At 35.8% G+C, this 24,746-nt stretch overlaps 1 protein-coding gene across 6 annotated transcripts in view; it reads left to right on the top strand.

Annotated features, from left to right (window-relative positions):
- The window catches only part of Klhl13 (kelch like family member 13), a 165,694-nt gene extending 144,030 nt beyond the window's left edge, over positions 1-21,664 (top strand). For all 6 annotated transcript variants that reach the window (XM_052738090.1, XM_052738047.1, XM_052738056.1 and 3 more), the window contains 5 exons: positions 4,539-4,671; positions 5,197-5,393; positions 13,612-14,407; positions 17,844-17,957; positions 20,098-21,664. In XM_052738090.1, coding sequence (XP_052594050.1) covers positions 4,539-4,671; positions 5,197-5,393; positions 13,612-14,407; positions 17,844-17,957; positions 20,098-20,585 — 1,728 coding nt within the window. In that variant the 3' untranslated portion in view covers positions 20,586-21,664. The remainder of the gene's footprint in view (positions 1-4,538; positions 4,672-5,196; positions 5,394-13,611; positions 14,408-17,843; positions 17,958-20,097) is intronic.
- Positions 21,665-24,746: the final 3,082 nt, after the last annotated feature.

The following is a 24,746-nucleotide window of genomic DNA, read 5'->3' as shown; positions in this document are numbered from 1 at the left end:
AAGCTGAGGCTTCATTCCCTGCTGTGCTATATACATACCACAGCTACACCCATGCCTTGATACAGATTTAGAGAAAAAGTGAGCACTTACCTCATGGGCTATCATGCATTCTATGCTAGATGACTACTTACAAAAGGCATGATACCCAAGTTCTTGCCTTGCCCTTGATGGCTGGCTGGTGGGGGTTGGGGAAGGAGTGGTGTGAGAAGGCATCTCTCTAAGTATATCTCCCCTTATATTTTGTCCTATAAACTTAATTGTCTTGGTCTTTTCAAACTGAATTTTGCTTGGGTTCTCACGTTGTAACACTTTCTACACAGTGTGTTGTGACAATTATGGGTTCATCTAATTCTTTTTCTTGTCTTTCACCAATGCTGTTCTTTTGGTCTTAAAAAGCTGTACTTTTTATATTGTTTGTCATGTTTTTAAGGTGTTTTGGGCGGTAACATGAAGAAAAAATCTGCTACTTTCTTTGCCTTTTCTGGAAACAAAATTTTCTAAGCTTTATTTAAATGCTAATCTTGAGACACAGAGCAAAACTGCCTGTTTTAGGAGACATTTGGTTGGTAACAGCTTTATAAAGGCAGTCAAATTTGAATTATGCTTTGAAGGAGGGAGGACATCCATATGATACATACAGACTTTGTTGACTCCCCAAGGGAGGCCTTACCCCCTATGAGGAGTGGATGGGGTTGGGGAGAGCAGGAAAAGGGGAGGAAGGGGGAACTGTGGTTGGTATGTAAAATGAAAAAAATATTAAAAATGAATGGCATAAATAAAAAGTAATGGAAAAGGAGTAAGCCTGGGTTGGACAACCTGATATGATGGGTTACATTACACAGAGTCATAAAACTTATGGGTATATAGTTGGGTTAGAGCCAGATTTGGGAAGTCTTTGAAAAGCAGCAGTTATGATATAGCACAGTGATAGAGAGCTATTAGATGTTTTGGAAGTGCAAGCTGTGGTACATAATGATAACAGTGTTTCATATTAATATAAAATTTTATGTCCAGCCTATATATCTCTTTCCTCCGAATCAAATGAAGAGCAGCCCCATAAAATAACATCTCATATTGCTTTGATCAAATATGTGATACCTACTAAGAGATTAAACTCATTACTTAACCTTTTCTTCTTCAGATATTAAAATCTTACATCCTTGTTTGTAAAACATATTTTCTATTGGTAATTTTTATTGTTCTTGTCAAGATGAGTTTCCTGTTTCTGCTCATTCTTTTTGCAAAATTATAGTTATCACATTATTTGTAATATACTACTAAATTCTTTCTAATGCAGAAGTTGGTGGAAATGTTTACTTGCCTCATTATTTTTAATACCATACTATACATCAGAGTTGATTTTGCATATTTCATTTGAATGCCACTGCTATCCAGCCAACTTTTAAAATAAGTTATTTTTGCTTATTTTTATATTAGAATTTTATAACATTGACTCTTTTCTCTTATAGAATAATTATAAAATTTGTTAGGTTGAGTTAATTTGCTTCTACTTTTAGGGTATTTATAGACATGACTCTTTGTAATATTTGAAGTTTTGATATACTCGTTAATTTAAATTTCAAGAAGATTAAAACATTTTAGTATTTGTTTGTCCCTAAACAATATAGAAGAAATATAAACAAAGATGAAGGGAGATTTATTGAAGGGAAAAAAGTAGATATCCAGGAACTGAGGACAAACAAGTTCCTCTTAAATCAGAACCAAGGCCCAGAAAAAATGAAATAATAGAGAAATAAGATAAGTGCTAATACAGAAAGGTGAATTTAAATCAATGGAAGCAGTTTCAAGGATATCCTTAAAAGTTAACTAGAAGCTAAGCAATGTCCATAAAGCAGAACTCTATGTGTAGAGCGGTGGGCAACATAAGTTTATAGGAATTATATGAAAGGAATAAATACAAAATTGGTTGGAGAAAATTATTTTTTTAATGAAAGGACACACTTTGTGCATGATCTCTAAGATCTTTTCTCGAGTTGATCAGAGGAACAGATTGTGAGACAACTGGTAAAATGCAGAGCAGAGATTGTAGGGTGCCAACCCCTAATTGACACATCTACAGGGAAACCCTTAAAACAGAGGCTCAGGGAAAATCACAGAAGAGGGGGTGGGAAGGTTGAGATTGTAAGAGCTAGAGGACTTGAAAGTCTACTTTAAGGTAGCGTCTCTTACATAGGACAGGAAAACTGCACCCATGAATCTCAACAATATGATTGTTTAAATAAGACCTGTGTAATGATATCAGTTGACATTGCAGTATAGATGGGGAACACTTACAAGGCTCCACCCCTAGGTGAAGAGCTACAAGCAATCAGTGGCTTTCGGAAGAGAGAATGAGTCTTCTCCAAGGACAAGTCCTCTAATAAATTATCCAGTCCCAAGTGGTACAGCCCTAAACACAAAAACTGCTCTAAATGGACTCAATTGTGTGTGTGTGTGTGTGTGTGTGTGTGTGTGTGTGTGTGTGTGTGTGTGTATAAGAGATCAATAATTTCAGAGAGAGTGGGTGGAAGGAAAACAGGAGGGAATGGCGTAAACAAGGTGCAAATACAGTACTTGCATATGAAATTCTCAAATTTAAAATCAATTAAGGAAAGAATATGAGAATGAGAACAAAGAGTAGATAGATTGAAGGCAAATTCAAAGGTCTTTCATGACATCAAAATACCGAGAAAGGGTTGAGTTTTTCTTGATTGTGTAAATAGATGCACAATGATTTACTTTGTGAGGAGGATAAAGTCTCTTGATACCTTAGCTGAGCTGAGCCGAGCTGTCCAGATGTTAAGGAATGAGCCTATCTGTACACAGGAAGTTCATTGTTGCATCAATTGTAATTTCAAAAGTTCTAAGACCATCAGAGTGCTGTGGTATGTCACCATGGGAGAGTTTACATCCTCTAAGAATGAAGTTTGTCCTTGCACATTGAGATACAAGGCTTTTTGTTGTTATGTAGGCATATGCCAGTATACCTGAATTTATCCTTATGTGTTTTGACTTTTAAAAGGTGTATATCAATAATTTTTAACCTCAAATTTATTTGAGGAAGAAAGGGAAAACAAGCCATTCCACTGTATCCAACCTTTTCTTCCTAAACACTAGGCTTACTTCCGTTTTTCCTCTCATTTTCAATCTTTATACTCTTTCACAGCAAGCGCCTTAAGCACATTCCTTTTCATTCTTGGGAGAAGCTGTTTCTAGTTCCTAATTAATATGACAAAAAGCTATGTTCTCCCCACCATGCTTACATGACTTTAAAGTACTAATTAACAGCTTCTAAGTGAAATGGGGTTTTGTGCATATCCTAACTTGAACATTTACTATAAAGGATATGCCAAAGCACTGGTGAATTCCAAGGTACTGGTCCCCAAACAGTGCCAGCCAAGGGTGTCTCCTTATCAGCTGATTGACAGTCTTACCCCCACTGCAGTGTGCTCATTCTATACTTACAGATACTTACCAAATTTAAAAGCACCTCCCATAAACTTACTGAACTTTTTGCTCCTTACGTGAATGGTAAGAGTCAATTCTTGTCTTAAGTATGAGAACAGCTTCTCCAAGTTGGCATTGCTTTGGCAAGATTCACTGCTACTGTTTTTCATCTACATTTCTGAATAAGAGAGTCAAGGGTGAATTACATAGCTAGGGTATGGAGTGTTTGTGTTTGCAGAGGAATGGGGACATTTGTGAACAGTTTCGTAATTATGAACAAAAACATGCCATTCATTGGCAAAGATACACAAATCCAATACATAATCCTGTCAAGACCGAACTCCCTGTTTGGGGTACAGACGAAGGAGTTAATCAACAGGTATTCTTCTCACTGGGACCTGTCTCTCCTCTCCACTGCAGGGGCTAGCCTGTTCATCCTCTGCTAATCCTTTAAGCCTTTGGAGACAATTAAGCCTACTGTTGGGACTCCCTACACTCCTTTTATCAAAGATAGTTAAATCTCTGACTTGAAAGATAATTGGCCAAACAGCAGCAGCAATTAGCCGGGTATTGGAATATTTAAAGCACAATCCTTAATTCTTAAGGAGGATAAACAATTCAGGTGATAGGATGAACTCCAGTCTTGTACTTGATATAGACAGATATCTTCTCCTTTCTGTCTCAAGTGGGAAAAAGCCATCAAAATGCAAAAAATTCTCTTAAAGTCCTATAGCAGTACTATCCATGTGATTATGGAAAGCAGTTCTGGAAGGTAGATGGGGTTTTTTTTAATGCATGGGGAAAACAAGTGTAAATTATCATTTTTTTCTCCAAGTAGGGTAAATAAATGTATAAATAAATGAATTTACATACTTCCCTTCTTTGTTCTTAATGTAAATTAGCCTTAATGTTCTATTTTTTGTGTGCTGTAAAATGAATACAGAGATCAACACAGCAGTTTTTATTCTTTTTGAGCACTCTTTTGGCTCTGTTTTCAAAATAGACTAGACCTCTAAACAGAAGCTTAGCACACAGGGGTTGGGATGTTCTTTTTCCCTTGATTCCTGGCTCAACTCATGTGCTTGTTACAGGGCTTTGACCAGCTTCGGCATGAAGGACTGCTTTGTGATGTGACCCTGATGCCTGGTGATACAGATGACGCTTACCCTGTGCACAGGGTCATGATGGCATCTGCTAGTGACTACTTCAAAGCTATGTTCACAGGTACATTGCCTTTTGACACCCTGCGTTCACATTAAGACATTAGGGGAAAACCCTGTTTAATTATTGTAGTAGTAGTATTTCTAATCCAAAATCCAGTATTTCACTCTATGTCATTAAAAAAAAATACTTTCAAAAGAAATATTTACCAATCTGTGTGGTTTTGTGTGCTGCTGCTCTGTCATGGGAAATTGAAACATGTTTTGTACCATCCCTTGTACTTCATAGTCTTTCTTTTTTTAATATCAGAGACTCTGTGTTCCTATAATATGGTCTTTATTCTGTCAAAAGATAGGAAGTGACAGGAGAACATTTGAAAGCATTTGCATCATATATGATCTTCATTAGTATAGAGAGAATTTTCTTCAAGTGCTCTTTTAACTGTAAAAATGTGCAAAAGCCCAACTGTGGAATGGATGCTTACTTGGAATAAGACTTTCCCTTGATTTTAATGCATCTAATTAGCAGCAGAAGTGAGTTTGACCTTAGTTATCCACCATCATTGAATTGACTCTCTTTTCATTTAAGGTGGCATGAAAGAACAAGAGTTAATGTGCATTAAGCTTCATGGCGTGAGCAGAGTAGGTCTAAGGAAAATTATTGATTTCATCTATACTTCGAAACTGTCTCTCAACATGGACAACCTTCAAGACACTCTGGAAGCTGCCAGCTTTCTGCAGATTCTACCGGTTTTGGACTTCTGTAAAGTGTTTCTCATATCAGGGGTAAGATGTTTTCGGATCTTATTTTTCTTGTTGGTAGATGCTCGTGTAGAGTTAGAGAAGGGCTCGTGAAGTCAGTGGTATAGCCATGTAAAACTTAGCATCAGAAGAAGCTGGTGTGTAAGGCGTGCTGTGGGAGTAAGTGGAAAATAAAACAGGTAAATTTTACAAAGTAGAATTATTTAACAAAAGCCTTCAATATAGGCAAATGATGTGGAATAGTATTACATTTGAAAATATATGTGCCTTAACTTGATTCATAATTTTATTTACTTTAATTTTGCTTTATTTATTTCAGTGATTTGACTTATTTTTATATAGTAGTCTTCTTTTATTGAATTACATAGAAAAGTAATCTGAGCTTCTCAAATTCTGTTAAAGCAAGCTTGACAGTTTTTTCTTCTTTGAATATGGGAACTTTGATCTTAAGAACTAGCAGTTAGCCAGGCGGTGGTGGCGCACGCCTTTAATCCCAGCACTCGGGAGGCAGAGGCAGGTGGATCTTTGTGAGTTCGAGGCCAGCCTGGTCTACAGAGCAAGATCCAGGAAAAGGCGCAAAGCTACACAGAGAAAACCTGTCTCGAAAAACAAAAAAAAAAAAACAAAAAAAAAAAAAAAAAGAACTAGCAGTTAAGTCCTAACTTGCAAAGACTTAGAATATATCACACTGAATAGTGGTTAGCTTTTTTTTAAAATCAACTAATCAAGGAACTACTTAATAGTCATTCTATTCCTACAGACACTATTTTATTTTAGTTAAGAAAACTTGAACATTGTCTGGCTCATACAGAGATGACAGGATTTCTACAATTCCTGGAGCCTGCTTTTATGATTAAAATTATAGTAACAGTGAAATTTTATATATTTTCTAATTCATTATTTGATAGATAATATATTTTGCTATAATTGGTTTTAACTAATGTCAACTTTAGTATTGGTAATTTGCTCTTAGGCCTTTTTGAACTTTTGAACATGAACTCTTTCTTCCTTAAAACACTAAGTTTGGGGAAAACATTTACCTAATTATTAATAAGCTGCTTCTTATCTACCAACAGGTAAATCAATACTGATGTGATATAAGTACACAGGGAATGATGAAAAGAATACATTTCTGTCATTTACAAGTTACAAGGATAAGCCTGGAATATAATATATTAAGTGAAATAAGGCACACATACGAAAAAGAATACTACCTGCTCACACACACATGTAGAAGCTAGAAAAGTGTATTTCATAGAAGCAGAAGAAAATAGTGCTTAACAGACTCCAGGGAATATAGAGCTAAAGGATGTTGAAGGAGAAATTGATTAGTGGGTACAGAAACAGAGTTACATAGTAGCATTCTGGTATTCTAGAACAGCAGCACAGTGGAGTGACTATTTCTAATAATGTTTCATATATGTCAAAATAACTATAAAAGTATTTAAAATATCCTTACAATGAAGATAATGAATAAGACAATGGATATGCTAATTACCTTAATTATTAAACAACATATATATGTATTGAAACATCATATTGTACCAGTAAATTTAAATAAGTAATATATGTCAATTCAAAACAAAATAAAAATTAGGCATATTAAACAAAGAACATTTAAAAATGAGAAACTTTCTTTATGTCAGCAAATACCCATTTAATTATACTATTAAAATCTGTTTTTTAATATATTTCTTTCCATTATAGAGTACTGAAATGACTGTCAAAACTACTTGTAAAATTTTAAGCTAATTGCTCTTTTAAAGGTTTTATGACCATACAGTACTATATTATTGACTTATATCATTACTGCTGAATAGTCTAAGTGAAGTTTTTTAATCACTCTTTCTACTGTTTGCCAGCATTACTAAATTTGTGCATTAAGTTTCATTTTAATCCCATTATGCAAAGACCATACTCTTAACTATTTTTCCTCTAGTTTTTTTTTTTATCACCAACAGCATGTTAGAGCTTCAAGTAAACTGTGATTGTGTTGAATGTAACAAGTTCAAGAATTAAAGCTTATGTTTGCAGACTCTTTAGCATTGCTTTCCACTGAGCTTAGCAACATATGCTTATCTTGAAACAAACTAGAGAAAGTGCTGTGATTTCATTGGGAACATGATTATGAAGAAGCAGTGTTGACCTGTTATCTAACAGATGTTTGACATTTATAACTTTAGATGTTATGATCACTTTACCTGAAAGATGACCAAATTTAGTGTGTGTGTGTGTGTGTGTGTGTGTGTGTGTGTGTGTGTGTGTGTGTGTGTGTGAGAGAGAGAGAGAGAGAGAGAGAGAGAGAGAGAGAGAGAGAGAGAGAGAGAGAATGAGAATGTATGTGTGTGAGAGAGATAGAATGTATATATATTTTTATATATACATACATTTTTTTGAGACAGGGTCTTACTCTGTAGCTCTAGCTGGCCTAGAACTCTCTTTGTGGACCAGGCTGGCCTCATACTCAACAGAGGCCTCTGCCTCTGCCTCCTAAGTATTGGAATTGAAAGCATGAACCACACACCCAACTGTATTTTTAATTTTGTTTTATTATTTATTTTATTTTGTTTTTTTTTTTGAGACTGGATCCTTCTGTGTAGCCTTGGCTCCTGAAACTCGCTTTGTAGACCAGAGGGGCCTTGAACTCACAGAGATCCACTTGCTTATACCTCCCAAATACTGGGATTAAAGGTGTGTGTCGCCACCACTCAATTAAACCAACTGTATTTATCGTAAATATATTTCTATCAGATTAGTACAGAAGAATTTTTTCAAGATAACTGTTTAAAAACTCTTATTTGAAGATGGAATGATCGTGATTTTATATATTTACATATTTCCAGTAATTTAGTAATTAATGTGTTTGAAACGCTTGCTATAACTAAGGCTTTCTTGAGATGCCTTCATTATCATGGACAGTTAATATTGTCTTCAAGTTTGTGTTCTTTGTTCTTAATATCTTCAGCAGACAAGCTCCACCATATGTAGTGAGGAACCTTGATAGGAGTGATGTTTGCTTGCGCTATAGTTCATTCTGCCTCTTCATTGCAGATTTCCTTGTCTGTGAACTTTTAGGAGTTTCATCTTTTTTTTTTGTTTTCTGAATGTCATTCTACTTTGTTCGTGCTTTGTCGTGCGGACTGAGAATGTGTCTGCGTTCTTTTATGATGGCAGTCTCCTCTCTCATGGTCTTTGATCTACTTTTTAGAAAACTGGTGGATTGTTAGTACCAGGATCTTTTCTTTTTCTGATGCATTGTGTTTCTAGTTAAACCTCTCTTCAGCTTTGAGCTATTTCCCTTCCTTCTCAGCACCTTTTCCACTTAGAACTTCATGTTTCAAGATACTATGACCATTTCACATAGGAGGGATTTTTTTATTCCCTGAGCTAAATTATTATGAGTAATTTCTTAGTAAGATGAGCCTATGTTTTTAAAACTGTGTGCTGAAACCAAATGTTTTGGAGGAAATAGGCTTCATTTTTTTTTTATAAAGAAAATTTTTTGATTCGTTTGACATACTAATCGCCCCTCCAACCTGCTCTCCCCAAACACACTAGAAAGCACCAAGAAGAATTTAATTTATGGAATGGGTTATGTAGAAGAAGCTGAAGTGATAGAATTGGTATTATAAAGGACTTACTAATAAATTTGCTTAGGAAACATTAAGTCACACATGTGGAATTTAGCTAAAGGAGCACTGCCTCCTAAACACCCCAAAGAAAAGTATCATGCTTACTAGGCCCGTTATAGATACATGAAATTTAGGGTAGTAGTATATAAATGTTTACTTATCAGGATTGATCAGCCATTAGACTCTGATTCTCATAACAAAGGAGATAGCACTGACTTAAAACCAGCCATTAGTCACATTGATCCTATACCAAAGATATATCTCTAAGGGGCAGCTGGGGGTGGGAGGCAGCATAGGGTTAAACCATCATTAAGTAAGTCCAGGTCTGCCATTAATCCCCGTACTCTTACCAGGAAATATAATTCTGCCAGGTGCACAAGATGATTCCCCAGTAACAACTATTTGAAAAAGAACAACACTGGCATACTTAAAATAATTCTGGCAATATGCAGTATCTTTGCTGTATAAATTTCCTATCTGCCTAAGTGGTCAGACTTGCATTCTCCTGTCTCTGTTTGAATTGTTCAAAATGTAACCTGGGGTCAGGACCCAAAAGAGATTTAAGGATGACAGCAGCGTACATAAAATGCATAAGCCTAAGGTGGATATAAGCTAATGAAATCTTTTGGTTGTCGACTCTTATTTGGGCATTAGCCACAGTCAACCAGGAGCTCTATTTAGTAAGGAACTTTACTTCATCTTTAAGAGTGTGGAGTGGTTTCTTACTGAGAAGGTGTATTATTTCTATGACATGGGTGAGGCATAGTTGAGATTTTCAGATTCTTTTAGTTTCTACTTTTTCCCTTAAGAGTATAAAAGTAGGCATTCATTTATTTAATCTGTACCCGGATCTCTTTGTATGTAACACTGCTCCTTTAACAAACTAATATTTGATTTCTAATCCAATGTGCCATTGACTCGTCAAATTACATTAATGAAGGTGTTTGGGTGCAGACAGAATCATTTGAATCCACAGCAGCAGCAAGGACTAATGTGTTAATACGAACACAACTAACAAAAATTATAACGTGGAAACTGTTTTGAGGATGGTTTGAAGGTTTGATTGTAAGAAAATCACTTGAAATAATATAGGCCAAGGAAATAGAAGTAAAAATTTGAAGAACAATTTGAGAAGGGACTACATGGGTTTGAAGAATTGTTTCTCGTTTTGGTGTTCAGACCTTTTAAAAGGTAGAAGGTTTAGATGCTCCGAAGAGTATGTGCAGCCCCTTTAAATGAAGTAATACTATTTGAGCTAGCTTCTGTTGTAAGTCTGTTTTCATGAGTAATTACGGGGAAATTTGGCCAAATTTTCAGATGAAATTAGATAACTTAGCATAAAATTTGAGTTATTTCTACTTAAAGAATTCTTAAAAAAAGTTAGCTTATTAAGGTGTAAGGTATTCTATCATATATGTAAATTACATTATATGTTACTGCCTGTATCCATTTCTAAAATACTACCTGATTTAAACATCCAGAGATCTTCTACCTGAGGTACTACTAAGAATCAAGTAATCCTGAATTGTGCCAAAATTATTTACTCTTTGCCATCAATTTTAATTTTAATCTGTATATATTGTTAACTGTTTGAGGTTTCAACTCTTATCCCTATATTCTACATGTTTGATGAAAATTAATTTCCTAATACATATTTACCCATGTCCCATTATAATTAATAAGGTCCTAGGAATTTTCTGTCCTAACAGGTATTACATTTTGTTATTGCATCTTGAATATTTGTAATATTGATTTTGCTGGGTCTTAACTTTGCTGTGTGCCCACAATGTGGTGCCTGTTGTATAGAGGCTATAGAAAATAGTTAGTCCTTTTGTAAAGAAGATGACACTTCAAAGGGTTGTCAAAAGTCCTCTGGCATTATTTCAAAGGTAGGAGCTGTTTGTATTGATTAGATGTTCCGTCCAAGTCTTTTCCAGTCCTGTGCATCTGTGTATGTAGGTTACTGATATCTAGAAGGCATTCTCCAAATGCCCCTAAATAAAAGGTAGGTTTCTTCTCTCCTGTCATTTTAGTAATGTTTGTTCTGATTGGGTATAATTGAAGATGGAGGGGGGGGGGGGGCTAGGGCAGGAGTAAGAGAATAAGATGTCCTAATATGTTTCTTCATCATTATTATTGTTATTATTATCATTATTATTAGTGTTTGAGACCAGGTCTTACTCTGTAGCCCAGGCTGGCCTCAAACTCATGGCAATCTTCCTGCTAGTCCACAGAGACCCATGTACTAGGATTATAGTTGTATACCAGCACTCCAGGCTCTACTAACGATTTATGTTGCTTGGTTTTTTAATCTCTCTTGTTGGTTTATTTTGCCTTCTATTTAAACGTTTTCATTTTGATTTTGTTTAGGAGGAGATGGGGATCTCATTTTGTAGCTCAGGCTAGCCAAGAGCTTGTGAGCCACTTACTTCTGCTTCCCAAATGCTAGAATCACAGGCATATACCATCATACTCACTACATGCTATAAATTTAGATTTAATTTAATAGCTGTTGGTCTTGTTTTAACATCTTAAATACCCATTTTTTTGTTGATTTTATTAGTGGTCATATCAATAATGACAGAAATGTTCATCTTTGAGAATTTTGTGCTATCATTAATTATAATTTTTGCTTATCTCTACTAATAAATATTTAGAAAAGCACAAATTACCTGTATTTTCTCACTTGCCTTGAGAAGCAGATTCATCACCTTAAACAGTAATGCTTTGTATCTAGTACCATTTGAGTAATCAAATATGGAATATTATTCTACTCAATGCTACTGAAGGTTTTTATGACACATCAGCCTGCCACTTCTAAAATAGTATTAAAATATACTTTATATTAGAAATCAAAGATATTTGGTACATTGTTAAACTGTATTTCTAGAGCACCAGAATTTATTTTTATTTTCATTGTTTTTGTGTCAGTTTTGTTTAGGTGTAAATATGTAACTACCAAATATATTGAGAAGTTAAATCTATAACTACCAAATAAAATAAGTAATTAGACATTTTGATGATTTTTATACTCATCAAATCAGTTTTCTTAGGGGAAACATTGCCATCAGTCCTCCAGGCTCAAATGGATAGCTCCAAACTCTTGCTCACACAGATCCTGGGAAAACCAAAGCTTTTGTTAAACCCTATGAGCCACAAAAAGATTCATTGAGAGAAAACAAGTAGACACGGGGGACAAGAATATGGGAAAGGGTGGAGTGAGAGTTGTCCATGTGAATTGCATACACATATAAAATTGATTTTAATTCATTAAAAATAAGTTATTAAACAAAATAGAACAAATAACAGAAACAAATGCAAATTCTTCTTGAGAAATATATCTGTGAAAATATTTGTGGGCTGATCTTAGAGTTTTTCCTGTTACTATATCTAACTGGCTTGTTATTTTATGCAAAGGAGTAATGCTTTTAGCTTTATTTCCAGTACTGGGGATGGAACCAATGGCTTCGTGCATGCCAAGCAAGCAGCCTACCACTGAGCTACGTCTTCAGTCCTTCATTTCATCTTTCAAGAGAAACATCAATAGAAGAATTATCCAGTTTTCTCTTAAGCATATAACACATCTCTTAGCATAGCAGCCAGAAGGCTAACAATACATTGATGAATTTTATGTTACTTATTGAGCATACACTGTGATGAAAATTAAGAAACACACACAGATGCATTGGAACCTTTTTCCTATCTCTGTGTTATATACACACATAGAAATATTTGTGTGGTGGGCTTGCTTTGTGGTTTATTTTTGTATTATGTTTGCTGATGTTACTTTTCTATTTTTCATTTTGACCTATCAGTTATTGAAAAGAGATCCTGCTGTGGAGGGACTACTTTCATCACTTCTCCACTCTGAGGCATATTGCAGTCAGTGCTGGGAAAATTATTCTGGGCTCTCTGACTTCAACTACTGCTAGTAGAGTGTGTTGGTACTAACAGAATAACTAAGGAAATTTACGCTGCCCAAATAGGTCCTCCAAACTCATCTTGCATGGATTTTAATGCAGATAAATTCCTCCTGCTCTCAACAAATTCTCTGACTTATATTTCTGGATAAAATATATAAAATAACTTTGTCTTAGAAGTAATCGTGCTGTTAAGTCATTTGTTGTGAACACTAACTTTGAAACTATGGAGGATAGTAACAATGATACCTCTACATCAAAGAGAAGTCAAAGAGTTGGATAGTAGACCTTTTTTGTGACGTGCTAATTATGTGTGCTACTTTGAAGAACCAAGAAGAAGAAATTAACTATAATTGAATAATATGATTTTCCTAAAATTTCTATCTAGCAATAATTTCATCAGCATTTGAGAGAATGATAACTTTTTGAGGAAGAAAATTATTTTGGACATAGTCAATTTGAAATGTTGCTTGTTAGGTTAACTGATCATTTTTGTTTAGTCAACTTTTTGCTAAATCAAGGTGAAGGTTGTTTGCATCTTCTTTACATCTTTATGCACTTAAATAATAATCTTTATTTGCATCTATATGGATTTTACAAAGCACTCTTACTCTGAAATAAGAGTTTCTGTGGTCAAAGTGTAGATGTCTAGAAAGCAGCCATGTTTTAATTTTTTTATTGGATTCCTAGGTTAATTTGGATAACTGTGTTGAAGTTGGACGAATTGCCAACACTTACCATCTTACAGAAGTGGATAAATACGTCAACACCTTCGTCTTAAAGAATTTTTCTGCATTGATAACCACTGGGGAGTTCCTGAAACTCCCCTTTGAGCGTCTTGCCTTCGTACTTTCCAGTAACAGCCTTAAGCGCTGCACCGAATTAGAGCTCTTCAAAGCTACCTGTCGCTGGCTTCGCCTGGAAGAGCCAAGGATGGACTTTGCTGCAAAATTAATGAAGAACATACGATTCCCGCTGATGACACCACAGGAGCTCATTAATTTCGTGCAAACGGTAGATTTCATGAGAACTGACAATACTTGTGTCAATTTGCTTCTGGAAGCCAGCAATTACCAAATGATGCCGTTTATGCAGCCAGTTATGCAGTCAGACAGGACTGCCATTCGGTCTGACACCACCCACTTGGTTACACTCGGCGGAGTCCTGAGGCAGCAGCTGGTTGTCAGTAAAGAATTGCGCATGTATGATGAAAAGACCCATGAGTGGAAATCTCTAGCCCCCATGGAAGCCCCAAGATACCAGCATGGCATTGCTGTCATCGGAAATTTTCTTTATGTCGTTGGTGGGCAGAGCAATTATGACACAAAAGGAAAAACGGCTGTTGATACAGTGTTTAGATTTGATCCTCGCTACAACAAGTGGATACAAGTTGCACCTTTAAATGAAAAGCGCACCTTCTTCCACCTAAGTGCCCTCAAAGGATATCTGTATGCAGTCGGTGGGCGAAATGCTGCTGGAGAATTGCGTAAGTCTGTATACTTATATTATACATAGAATACATTTTTTTCGTTACCCAGAAATGTGTTTTAGTTCACAAAATAAACAGTTCTAGAAGTTTAAAGACAAAAATATACCTAGGGTTGCATTTGTAAACGGTTTTTCCAAGAAAATATCAGGGACCATCTGTATATCTTATTTCAGCACATATTGTTGGCCAAGGTCCAAATTATATCTAATATGTAGTTTGCTGTATTGCATCAACTGTAACACACACATAGTTTCATATGGAAAGGACTACTGGAATGTCTATTTGATTAATTTATATTCTAAGAGTGCCTTGGCAGAAGTTTGACCTAATCCTTCATTCTCAACTTTTAAAAGCCCACAAGCTATGGTACTTACTAGGCCAAGATTCTTCTTTACTGAGGCCTGGCTCTTATTTCTTCATTTCCAGAATTGAGACCTAGTACAAGTCACATAGTAAGATAATATTCTTCTCAGAGTAAATATAAACAGTTCATTTAGTATTAGACAGAGTTTACTAACTATGATAATTAAGATCTGTGACTCCTAGTTTCCATGATTACTCTCTTACTGAAACATCAGACAGGTCTCACCATTGTATACTTCTTTTGTCTTCTTAACGTTGGTTACAAGTGTATTTTAACAGAAACATTTTGGCTATATAAATTAACCACATAAGGTGTTTTTTTCTTATTTTATATTAAATGTGAATAACATAATTTTTTCTATAATGAATGCCAGGGATACTACATTTTATATCTGTCACCACTATTATTGTTTAATCTCTTTTACTTGCCAACAATACATTTTTTTGAAAAGTATCTAGAAACAGTTTTTGTTGGTTTAAAGTTGTTTGTTGGGTTTTGTTTGTTGTTTTTATTGCTGCCCCAGTGTGGGATCTCAAACTCAGAGCATTATATGTGGTAGTCTCAGTTCCAATAAAACTTTATTTGTGACCACTGAAATTGTGATTGCATATAATTTTCATGTTACAAAATAGTCCGTTGGTTCATTTTTCCAAACTTTAAAAAATTTTAAAGCCATTCACACTGCTATATTGTGAGCCATACAGAAATGGGCAGGGGGCTGTGTTGGCTGGGACTGAAGTTTGCTGATACCTATCCTGCATTTTCCCAGCTGCTTATGGTTGTAACCATCACTTTATGGTTCAGGCTCCTTGCCTTGTACTAACTTTGCTCTCCTCTGCTTGTCAGTCTTATGGAGAATATCTGTATCTGCTTATTGTACAAAAGTGAAAGACAGAAACAAGAATATGTACATCAAATTTTGAAACAGTTACATTTCATTTTCATAATGAACACTTACTGATTTCCCTAATAAAAACAGTTGCACACAGAGGGACTTTAAATGTTGACAATAAAGCTAAGGGAACTTAAAAATGTAAAGGAAATTGATGACTCAGATGGAGAAAGGGAAGTTTAGGGTTGATGGGCAATTACACAGTTACTGAGATGAATTTCCATCTTGTACTGAGAGGCTCCTGCCTGAGAAACTATGGATGTATTCTTACAACCCCTATTAGAAAAATGCAATTACCTTACGGACAGAGGAACAGCATTACCTTTTCATATAGGGGAATATTAACAACCACAGAGATTAGCTATTTAATTTCTAACTCCACCATAAAAAGAATAAGAGGAAAATAATGGAAACTGCATCAAGACAGGTGGAATTAGATATAGGAAAGGGCAGTTATAATGGGGAAATTTCAAAGTTCAACGAAAACGTCGCATTAAGAGAAGCATATGGCTAGTCGGGAGAGGATGATACCTGGAAGTCTTTTTAAAATCCCCTGTTAAGGTGTGAGATTAGATTGCTTTCTCATAGAAATTCTGTCCATTTATTACTTTTCTAATATTGCATGCCACTCAATACACTAAGTCACTTTGTGTATATGTGAGAGAGACAGGAAAGGGAAAGAGAGAATAGTGTACATTCAGTGTGTTTGCTTGTCAGGTGATAATCATGATAAAGTAAATAGAAATTAGTGTATAAAAGGCATCACAATACAAAAGGTAATATGTACTTGAGGTGACAGATAAACTAATTACATTGATTTGGCCATCATATATGTATTCACACATCAGAACGTCATATTGTACACTATGAATACATCATTATTATGTGTCCATTTAAATTTTTAAAACGACTTCAGTGCCTCATATAAGACAAGAGAATAGATCAGAATGAGAATAGTGAAAGATTTTGAAATAAAAAAATACCTAAAGTAAGTGAAAAGGGAAATTACTGGAGGGCTGTGAGAAGTGCTAACATATGGGGAGGATGGGAGAAGCATAAGTAACTGCATAAGAACTGATGGAAGAAATGAAATTAGTACAGAAAACAGAAAACAAAGCCGTTCCTCTATCCCCACGTTTGCCTGTAGTTAAATGGAGAACCTGCTTTAAGGGTTTACTCTTCAGTTGGGATAGCATGTGGCTCCAAGTAGCTAAACCTTAGACTTTCTGCTTTATGTTGCAGTATAGAACTCTATAATAAAGTCGAAACTATATCATAAAGCTTGAAGGGAACCTACTAAAGCAAATTTTATTTTCAGGTTGGTGTTGTGCTTCCCTGCATAGTGTTGTGGTTTTGTCAGTTGAAAAGGCAGGGTCGAGGGAAACAAAGAATTGGATTAGCTTTTGCAATATCTGTAGTTAATAATTTTAACCTTTCAAGTCCATCTAGACTTCATGCTTCCTACCAGTCCTCAGAACATCCCTATATCTTTCCTTGTAAAAAGAAACATATTTTCTATCTGTCTAGACTGATGATGTTCTGATCTTGTGTTTTCCAACAATGGATAGATTGAAAGATATTTAAGTAATTGAGGTCGCTTGTCCGAAATACTTTGTTGAAGATGACAAATTGATTACTGATATGAAGTCTGCCTAATAAAGAACTTAACACCTTGTTGCTAATCATCTTTTGGTTAAAAGTAGTATTGGTTGCAGTAGTGACTGTAGTCAAATGTGTAGAACATAAACCAGGCAGTGATAATACCCTCAGGCTCAACTGTGAAGTTAGTTTTTCATATATTGATGTTTCTTCCTATATACTATGTCCAAATAGGGACTCAGAGTTGATTGTTATTCCTTCTTTATGATTTTTTAAATCTTTTTCTGTATTTTAAGGGCAAAGAAATGTCAAATTAAAAAGATACAAATAAATGACAGAAAAGAATCCTTAGTGAGTTTTACAGGTGTATAATGTGTTAAATATTTATATCATCTAGCCTAATGTAACATCTCTTAATGTTTTATATTAACATAGTCTCAAAAATTTTAAGAGCCCCTCTGAGGTCTCTCATATTGATTTATGCATTTTCAGAGATTAGTACATTATTATTACTCTACTAAAAAGAAAATAAAATTTGAGATTAAAAAAAACATTCTATTTCTTTTTTTTTTTAACAGCTACAGTAGAATGTTACAATCCGAGAACAAATGAATGGACCTACGTTGCCAAAATGAATGAGCCTCACTATGGTCATGCTGGAACTGTGTATGGTGGAGTAATGTACATTTCAGGTAGGCAATTACCCTGTGAACACAACATAATAATGTTTATACTTTTAATTATATGATCTTTCCATATAGTGCTAGTAATAATGACAATTCTTGGAAAATAATAGTCAAAATGTAATTTATATTTTAGGAGGAATTTTGTGTGTACATTTGCATGTAAATGCTTTGAGCATTTTGTAAGTTTAGAAGCTAGCAGCAAACCAATTCATCTATATATGTATAATTTATAAGAAATTGTAAAGCATTTAGATTTGCCAGTTCATTTTTTAAAGTCTCAATACTTTGTATTCTAGTAAACACCAATCATATTTTCTGTTCATACATAATAATTTGTTTTCCTTAAAATTTGGCTAAGTCATATTAGGAAATATTACATTATATAACATATAAGCTCTATTGTGCATAAAATATGCATAATACTCCTTTAGTGTAACCCATCACACATACATACATACATATATGTATATATATGTATGCATATTTACATATATACATATACATACACAATATTCCCTTAGTATTGTAATGGAGTTCTACTATGGTGCCATTATATACAGGGATATATTTCTATAAAAATTCTAAAATGGCTCAATTCAAATAACAGCTTTCATTCTCAAATAGTTTGTGCTTGAATTGCCCTTTTATAGAATTCAGAAATATGTTTTAACATAATGATCACCTTTGATATTGACATTTAATTTTTTTTAGGCAATTTTGTTTCTCTTCCCCCTCTCTTTCTCTCTCTTCCTCCTTCCTTCCTTTCCTTTCTTTTCTCCTTTTTCTCTTCTTTCTTCCTTTCTTTTTTTTCTTTCTTCCCTAGTTCAGGCTGCCTCTGACAGCCCCTTCCCCCAAGTGGAAGGCCTACCAATACCAGGCAGGCAGTTATGTTCTTAGAGAACAAAATTGTTGAGGGGATGAGGAGTCACAGAGGGCTGCCTTATGATGTCTGTGGTCAAAAAGGATTAGTGAAAGGCCTGTAGCTTTGATTGGCAGGCTTCCAGGGTTCAATTCATGAGTGACCATGGGGCATCTTATATTGACAGAACCATAAAGGAAATCATATTGTATCACCTACCTGTTTCATGTGTGTAAGTTCTCTACTGCCGTAACAAAAGGTCACAGTTCTCAGGGCAGAACTAACATTTGAATGGTTTTAGTGGCATGTTGGCATAACTGGTGTGTTTCCAAAAAAAATCATCTTCCACATTGATGTCAGGCTAAGACCCAAGCCAATTTTAACCCCCCCCCAAAACAAAAACAAAAACAATGGTTTGCTTTCTAGTAAGGCTTTAAAGGATAGAAAACTGTGCTTCCTTGATTGTTGTCTTGCAACTTGATGACTCTTCACATGATACAGATAAAGATTAGCTTAGGTCTACCCCTTGTCTGCTGAAGGTAGAGATTGATACTTTCATTACTTAGGTTGGATTATGTTTCTTAGTCTTAATCAATTTGTCGGTTATAAAGACCTAATACACCAACCAACTGCTACATATTTGAAATTCCCATAATGTTCAGAATTCCAATTCTTTAGCTTTGCAAAGCATATAACAGATGTGGCTTTCTCCATGCTCACCCCAAACTCTACAAAACCAACCATTTTGCATATTTGCATAGTCTTCCTGGTTGGTATGTTACTGGCAAGAGACTTTCAACACTTTTTAATAAATATTTTGCTTTGTATTCATAATCCTAATATGTTAATTAGAATGGGTATTCTGATTTGGAAAAGGAATTAATGGGTACTTGGAATTTAAAGTGCTCTAGCTTGGTGCTCAGCACCCATAGCCTACCCATTAAAAACCCACAACAGACTGATGCTTTGTAGTTCAGATTTACTGCTGACTCAACTCTAATACTGGCCAAAATATATTTCCATTCATTGAAGCTTCTTAAGTGTGATCAATCTCCATTTGAGAAAGTTATTATACTAATATAAGACCTTATTCACTTGTCTTAAAAAGTTGAACATATTTTCTTTATTTTTTGTTAAAAGAATATAAAGTGACAATATTTATAAATTTACTATTTGTAAGCTACAATATGCCATAAAATGTAGCTAAAAGTTAACTATATATGCAAGAGCCTTACTTTTACATTTTTATGATCTCTTTGCCTTATGCCTATTATTTTCATTCTCTAGGAGGAATTACCCATGACACTTTCCAAAAGGAACTCATGTGCTTTGACCCTGATACTGACAAATGGACCCAGAAGGCACCAATGACCACTGTTCGAGGCCTACACTGCATGTGTACAGTGGGAGACAGGCTCTACGTCATTGGTGGCAACCATTTCCGGGGAACCAGTGATTATGATGATGTCCTAAGCTGTGAATACTATTCACCTATCCATGACCAGTGGACCCCAATTGCTTCCATGTTAAGAGGGCAGAGTGATGTTGGGGTCGCTGTCTTTGACAATAAGATCTTTGTGGTTGGTGGATATTCATGGAATAATCGCTGTATGGTTGAGATAGTGCAGAAATATGATCCAGATAAGGATGAATGGCATAAGGTTTTTGATCTGCCAGAGTCCCTTGGTGGCATTCGAGCTTGTACGCTTACAGTTTTCCCACCTGAAGAAACCACACCATCACCTTCTAGAGAGTCCCCTCTTTCTGGTCCCTGATCACCCTTACTGCTAAAATGCTATATTGCTCTCTTTGCAATGTGTCATGATTATCTTCTTTTCCTCCCTTAAGTAGTATATCTGTTAGAATTAGCCTCCAGTAATTGATACAGATATTGGAAAAAAAATTGACATTGATGTTACTTGTGGTGTTTGTATGGCCTAGAATGTCTATAAAGTGATAACAAACCATCCTGGAAATATATCCCATAGAAGCTGATGTTTAACATGAAAAACAAAAGTATTGTCTATAAAAAGTTTCTTCAGTACTTTTTTCATGCTGTGTACTGGTGTAAGGTATTCGTCATCTTACATTATAAGCCAAGTTGAAGGTGGATTATAGTAAATGTACAACTGTGCTCACTAGGCTTCAGAGTAAAGTTTTCCTCTCATCTTTAACTGTAAGATGTCAAAGGGAGGCAGCCTGCTCCAGCAAGAAACAATACACAAAAGGTTGCCAACTCGCATGAGCTACCTCCCTCTTTTCATAAAGTATTTTTGACACATCTGTCAACCCACCTGACTGTGTGGGTGCATTGAGAACACACCAAGTTTCTTAGACACACAGGAGAAATAACTGAAATTCACAACATTAGTTTGAGGGGGAGGGAAGCATGACCCCTCTGCTTATAAGAATTGATTTGGGGTTTTTAAAGTGTGTATAAATACATACACACATACTATGTCAAACACAAATTTTTAAAATTTGAGTATCAGGTCATATAAATTTGAAATTAAAAATAGAATAAATCTTCTAAAAAGCAGCTTCCATGAAAAATGGGGATTCAGTATGCATATACCTAATGCATATATGTAGAACCATACTGAATTTAGGTGGATAAGGGCTAGAAATTTTGAGCAACTAAATTTGTCACTTGACCAAATTTTATCTTTAAAAAAATCTGTATTCTCATCCTTCTCCTTTGCTGTTGAGGTAACTGCCCTGTTCTGTGTATTCTGTATACTCTTGGTTGATGAGGTTATTTAGCACAAAGTGTAGCAGCTTCATCAGAAAAGCTGCCTTTGCTCTATGATGTTCATGTTTTCCCTTCTTTATTCAATAAAAAATGTCGCTCTGCTCTGCGCTATCCTGTTATTCTTTGATTTGACTTTCATTTATTAAAAATTCTTCTGGGGCAAGACTGAGGAGGTTGAACAAATGTGTGTGCCTTTTATTCAAAGAGGAAAGACTTGGGCCAGCCCTCATCTCCCTGTGAAGACATTGCTTGTTTTCTTTGAGGAATTAGTTTGTGAAAGACACTGATTGGCTATTATGCAGCCCCTGTGCCATACCTGGGTAAACTACAGAAGTAGTTACATGCCCCCCCTTTCCTTTACCTTTTCTTCCCTCCCTGCTGTGACCTGCAGAGCTTGGTCCAGAAACCATGATAGGGGTGGTGAGGGAAATGTAGAAATGACAAACACATTTACAGAAAAGCCGGGTTCAGATGAGATGTTGCCACTCTGATGGAGTGGCATTTACTCGGGCTGCAGTTCAAGCATGTTAGTATGTAAACAGGAAAGTCTGGGTAGGCAGTGTCTGTAGGCTAGCAGTCTCAGGCTGCAAACATTTGAGAGGAGGGAGTCGCAGTGGCTAGTTTTTACTCACAATGGTCAATTGTTCAGAAACACTTGTACTTGAGCCAAAGGAAGAAGTCTTTGCCAGTTTCAAGCTTGGTCCCTATGGGGAAAGGCTTTGCCAATTTCCCATGGTTCTGAGGCCTTCTTCCTTGCCATGGCTGTATCCATGTCAACACTAAGCATTCACTCAGGACTTTACTCACTTATGGTTCTTCTGTCCCATATACCCCCTCTCCCATCCCTTCCCTTTTTCCTCGAGAAGTTATTTCTTAAAATATTGCTGAGGTTGCCCTTAAACTTCTGGGCTCAAGCCATCTTAATGCTTCAGCATTTTAAAAGCCCAGATTCATGCTACTTTACTGAGATTAAGAGCAGTTATATTTCTGAGGATAATTTCTCTGGCTCTCAAGATCCATCTTGTCCACTCAAGTAGAACCATGTAAAATAACTTCTAAGATTTATTTTTAACCTGGAGTCCTAAGGAAAAAGAATTGCCATCTCTTCTACATCTACAAGTGGTTGAATGTAAACTGAACCCAGACCTTAAGGCTATTCCAAAACACTAGTACTGAGTCATCTAATTTCTTGACCAGAGGGGTAGATTGGCAGTCTTGAATTAAATATAGCTAAGGAAACAAATTTCCCATCAGTGGTCCCTTTGTATATTGTTGGAAGAACCTAGCATAAATTTAAAAGATTTCTCCATTTAGACAAGATTTTTTTCCTAAGTGAGCACAACTTCTCTGGTGATTTTAGTTTTCTATACATGGGCAGATCTAGTAACATTTATTTCAGCTAATACCTACCTGAAAATGGAATTGTGTACAAGACAACTAATAATCCTGATGGAAAAGTGGAGCACTACAGATGTGAGTGCTATAGGGGTCAATCTGGAAAGAGGCATGCATCACTTCTACTCACATTCTACTGGCCAACAGTCTTGTGACTACAGGGGTCAATCTGGAAAGAGGCATGCATCACTTCTATTCACATTCTACTGGCCAGACAAACTTTAGGTACATAAAAAACACAAAGGGAAGGGGACAGAAAGAAGAAGTGGGGTTGGTGATCTTCTAGCAGTCTGTCCCAGGGAATAATGCAGAGCATATACAATTTCTCTTCTGCATCCATACCATGTGTTATTTAGATACAATTAATTTCACACTTTACTGTAATAGCTATTATTAAACAGTTCAAACAGCTGGGAAATTATTACACATTTCTTTCTCAGCACATTAACTATTTTCTTTTTGAAAAAGAATCTTTGCCAATAGTCATTGGTTGGCATTACGGTTGTTTTTTGCATTTGCCTGTTGTCCTAACTAGGGTTAATATTGCTGTGACAAAACACCACAACCAAAGCAACTTGGGGAGGAAAGGGTTTGTTTGGCTTACACTTCAATGTAGCATGAATCTTAAAGAGTCTTATTAATAAAATCAAACCAGAGGCCAGTTATTGGGGTGATTGCTGGAAGATCAGAGAGACAGAACAAGCCACAGCTTCCTCGCCTCACCAATTCCTCATCTGATCCTGTTTCCTCAGACTGGAATCCTCTGAGTCCTCATCCAGAATGGGTCTCAGCTGAACTGTGCTGCTCAAAGCCTAAAAGCTTAACAAGCCAAAAGCTTAACAAGCCAAATGCTGCTAGTTTCTGGTCCTCACGCCTTATATATCTTTCTGTTTTCTGCCATCACTCCCTGGGATTAAAGGCTCACTTCTTGGGATTAAAGGCGTGTGTCACCATTCCTGGCTGTTTCCAATGTGGCCTTGAACTCACAGAGATCCAGAGGGATTTCTACCTCTGGAATGCTAGGATTAAAGGTGTGATTGCCACCATTTTCTAGCCTTTGTATCTAGTGGCTGTTCTGTCTCTGACCCCAGGTAAGTTTATTAGGGTGCACAATATTTTGGGGAACACAATACCACCACACTTCAATATCACTGTTCACCATCAGAGGAAGTCATGACAGGAACTGAAACAAGGAAGGAACCTGAAGGCCAGAACTAATGCAGAAACCATGGAGGGGTGCTGCTTACTGACTTTCTTCTCATGGCTTGCTCAACCTTGTCTTATAGAACCCAGGAACACCAGCCCAGAGATAGCACCACCCACAAGGGACTGGGCCCTCCCCTCATCAATCACTAATTAAGAAAATGCCCTACAGCTGGATTTTATGGAGGCATTTTCTCAATTGAGTTTTTCTCTTTTCAGATGACTCTAGGTTGTATCAAGTTGACATAAGAGCAGCTAGTACACCATATCTTCATAGGTTCTTGCTATACTTGAAAAAATGACTGACAAGAGCCCTTGAACTTTTGAAAGGTTCATATTTTTCTTCTTGGACAAAGTGGGGTCTAAAAGACAAGATATTGTTTTTATACTTTTAAAATATTCATGTGATTAGTATTTTCCTAAAAAGGTAAAATTATCTCTTTAAAACTTTTCCTTATTCTACAGTTGCTGAAAGATATTAAAACTATATAAAAGTATACAGCATTTTGAAAGGATTTCTGAACTCATTCTCTCATTAACTCCTGAGAGAACACTCTAGAGGACAGTTAAACAGTGTTTAAATAGT

Source organism: Peromyscus californicus, unplaced genomic scaffold (genome assembly GCF_007827085.1).
Source record: "Peromyscus californicus insignis strain IS unplaced genomic scaffold, ASM782708v3 Scaffold_10__1_contigs__length_136768540, whole genome shotgun sequence".
Classification (NCBI taxonomy): domain Eukaryota; kingdom Metazoa; phylum Chordata; class Mammalia; order Rodentia; family Cricetidae; genus Peromyscus; species Peromyscus californicus.
This window is presented reverse-complemented; position numbering and strand designations above follow the sequence as displayed.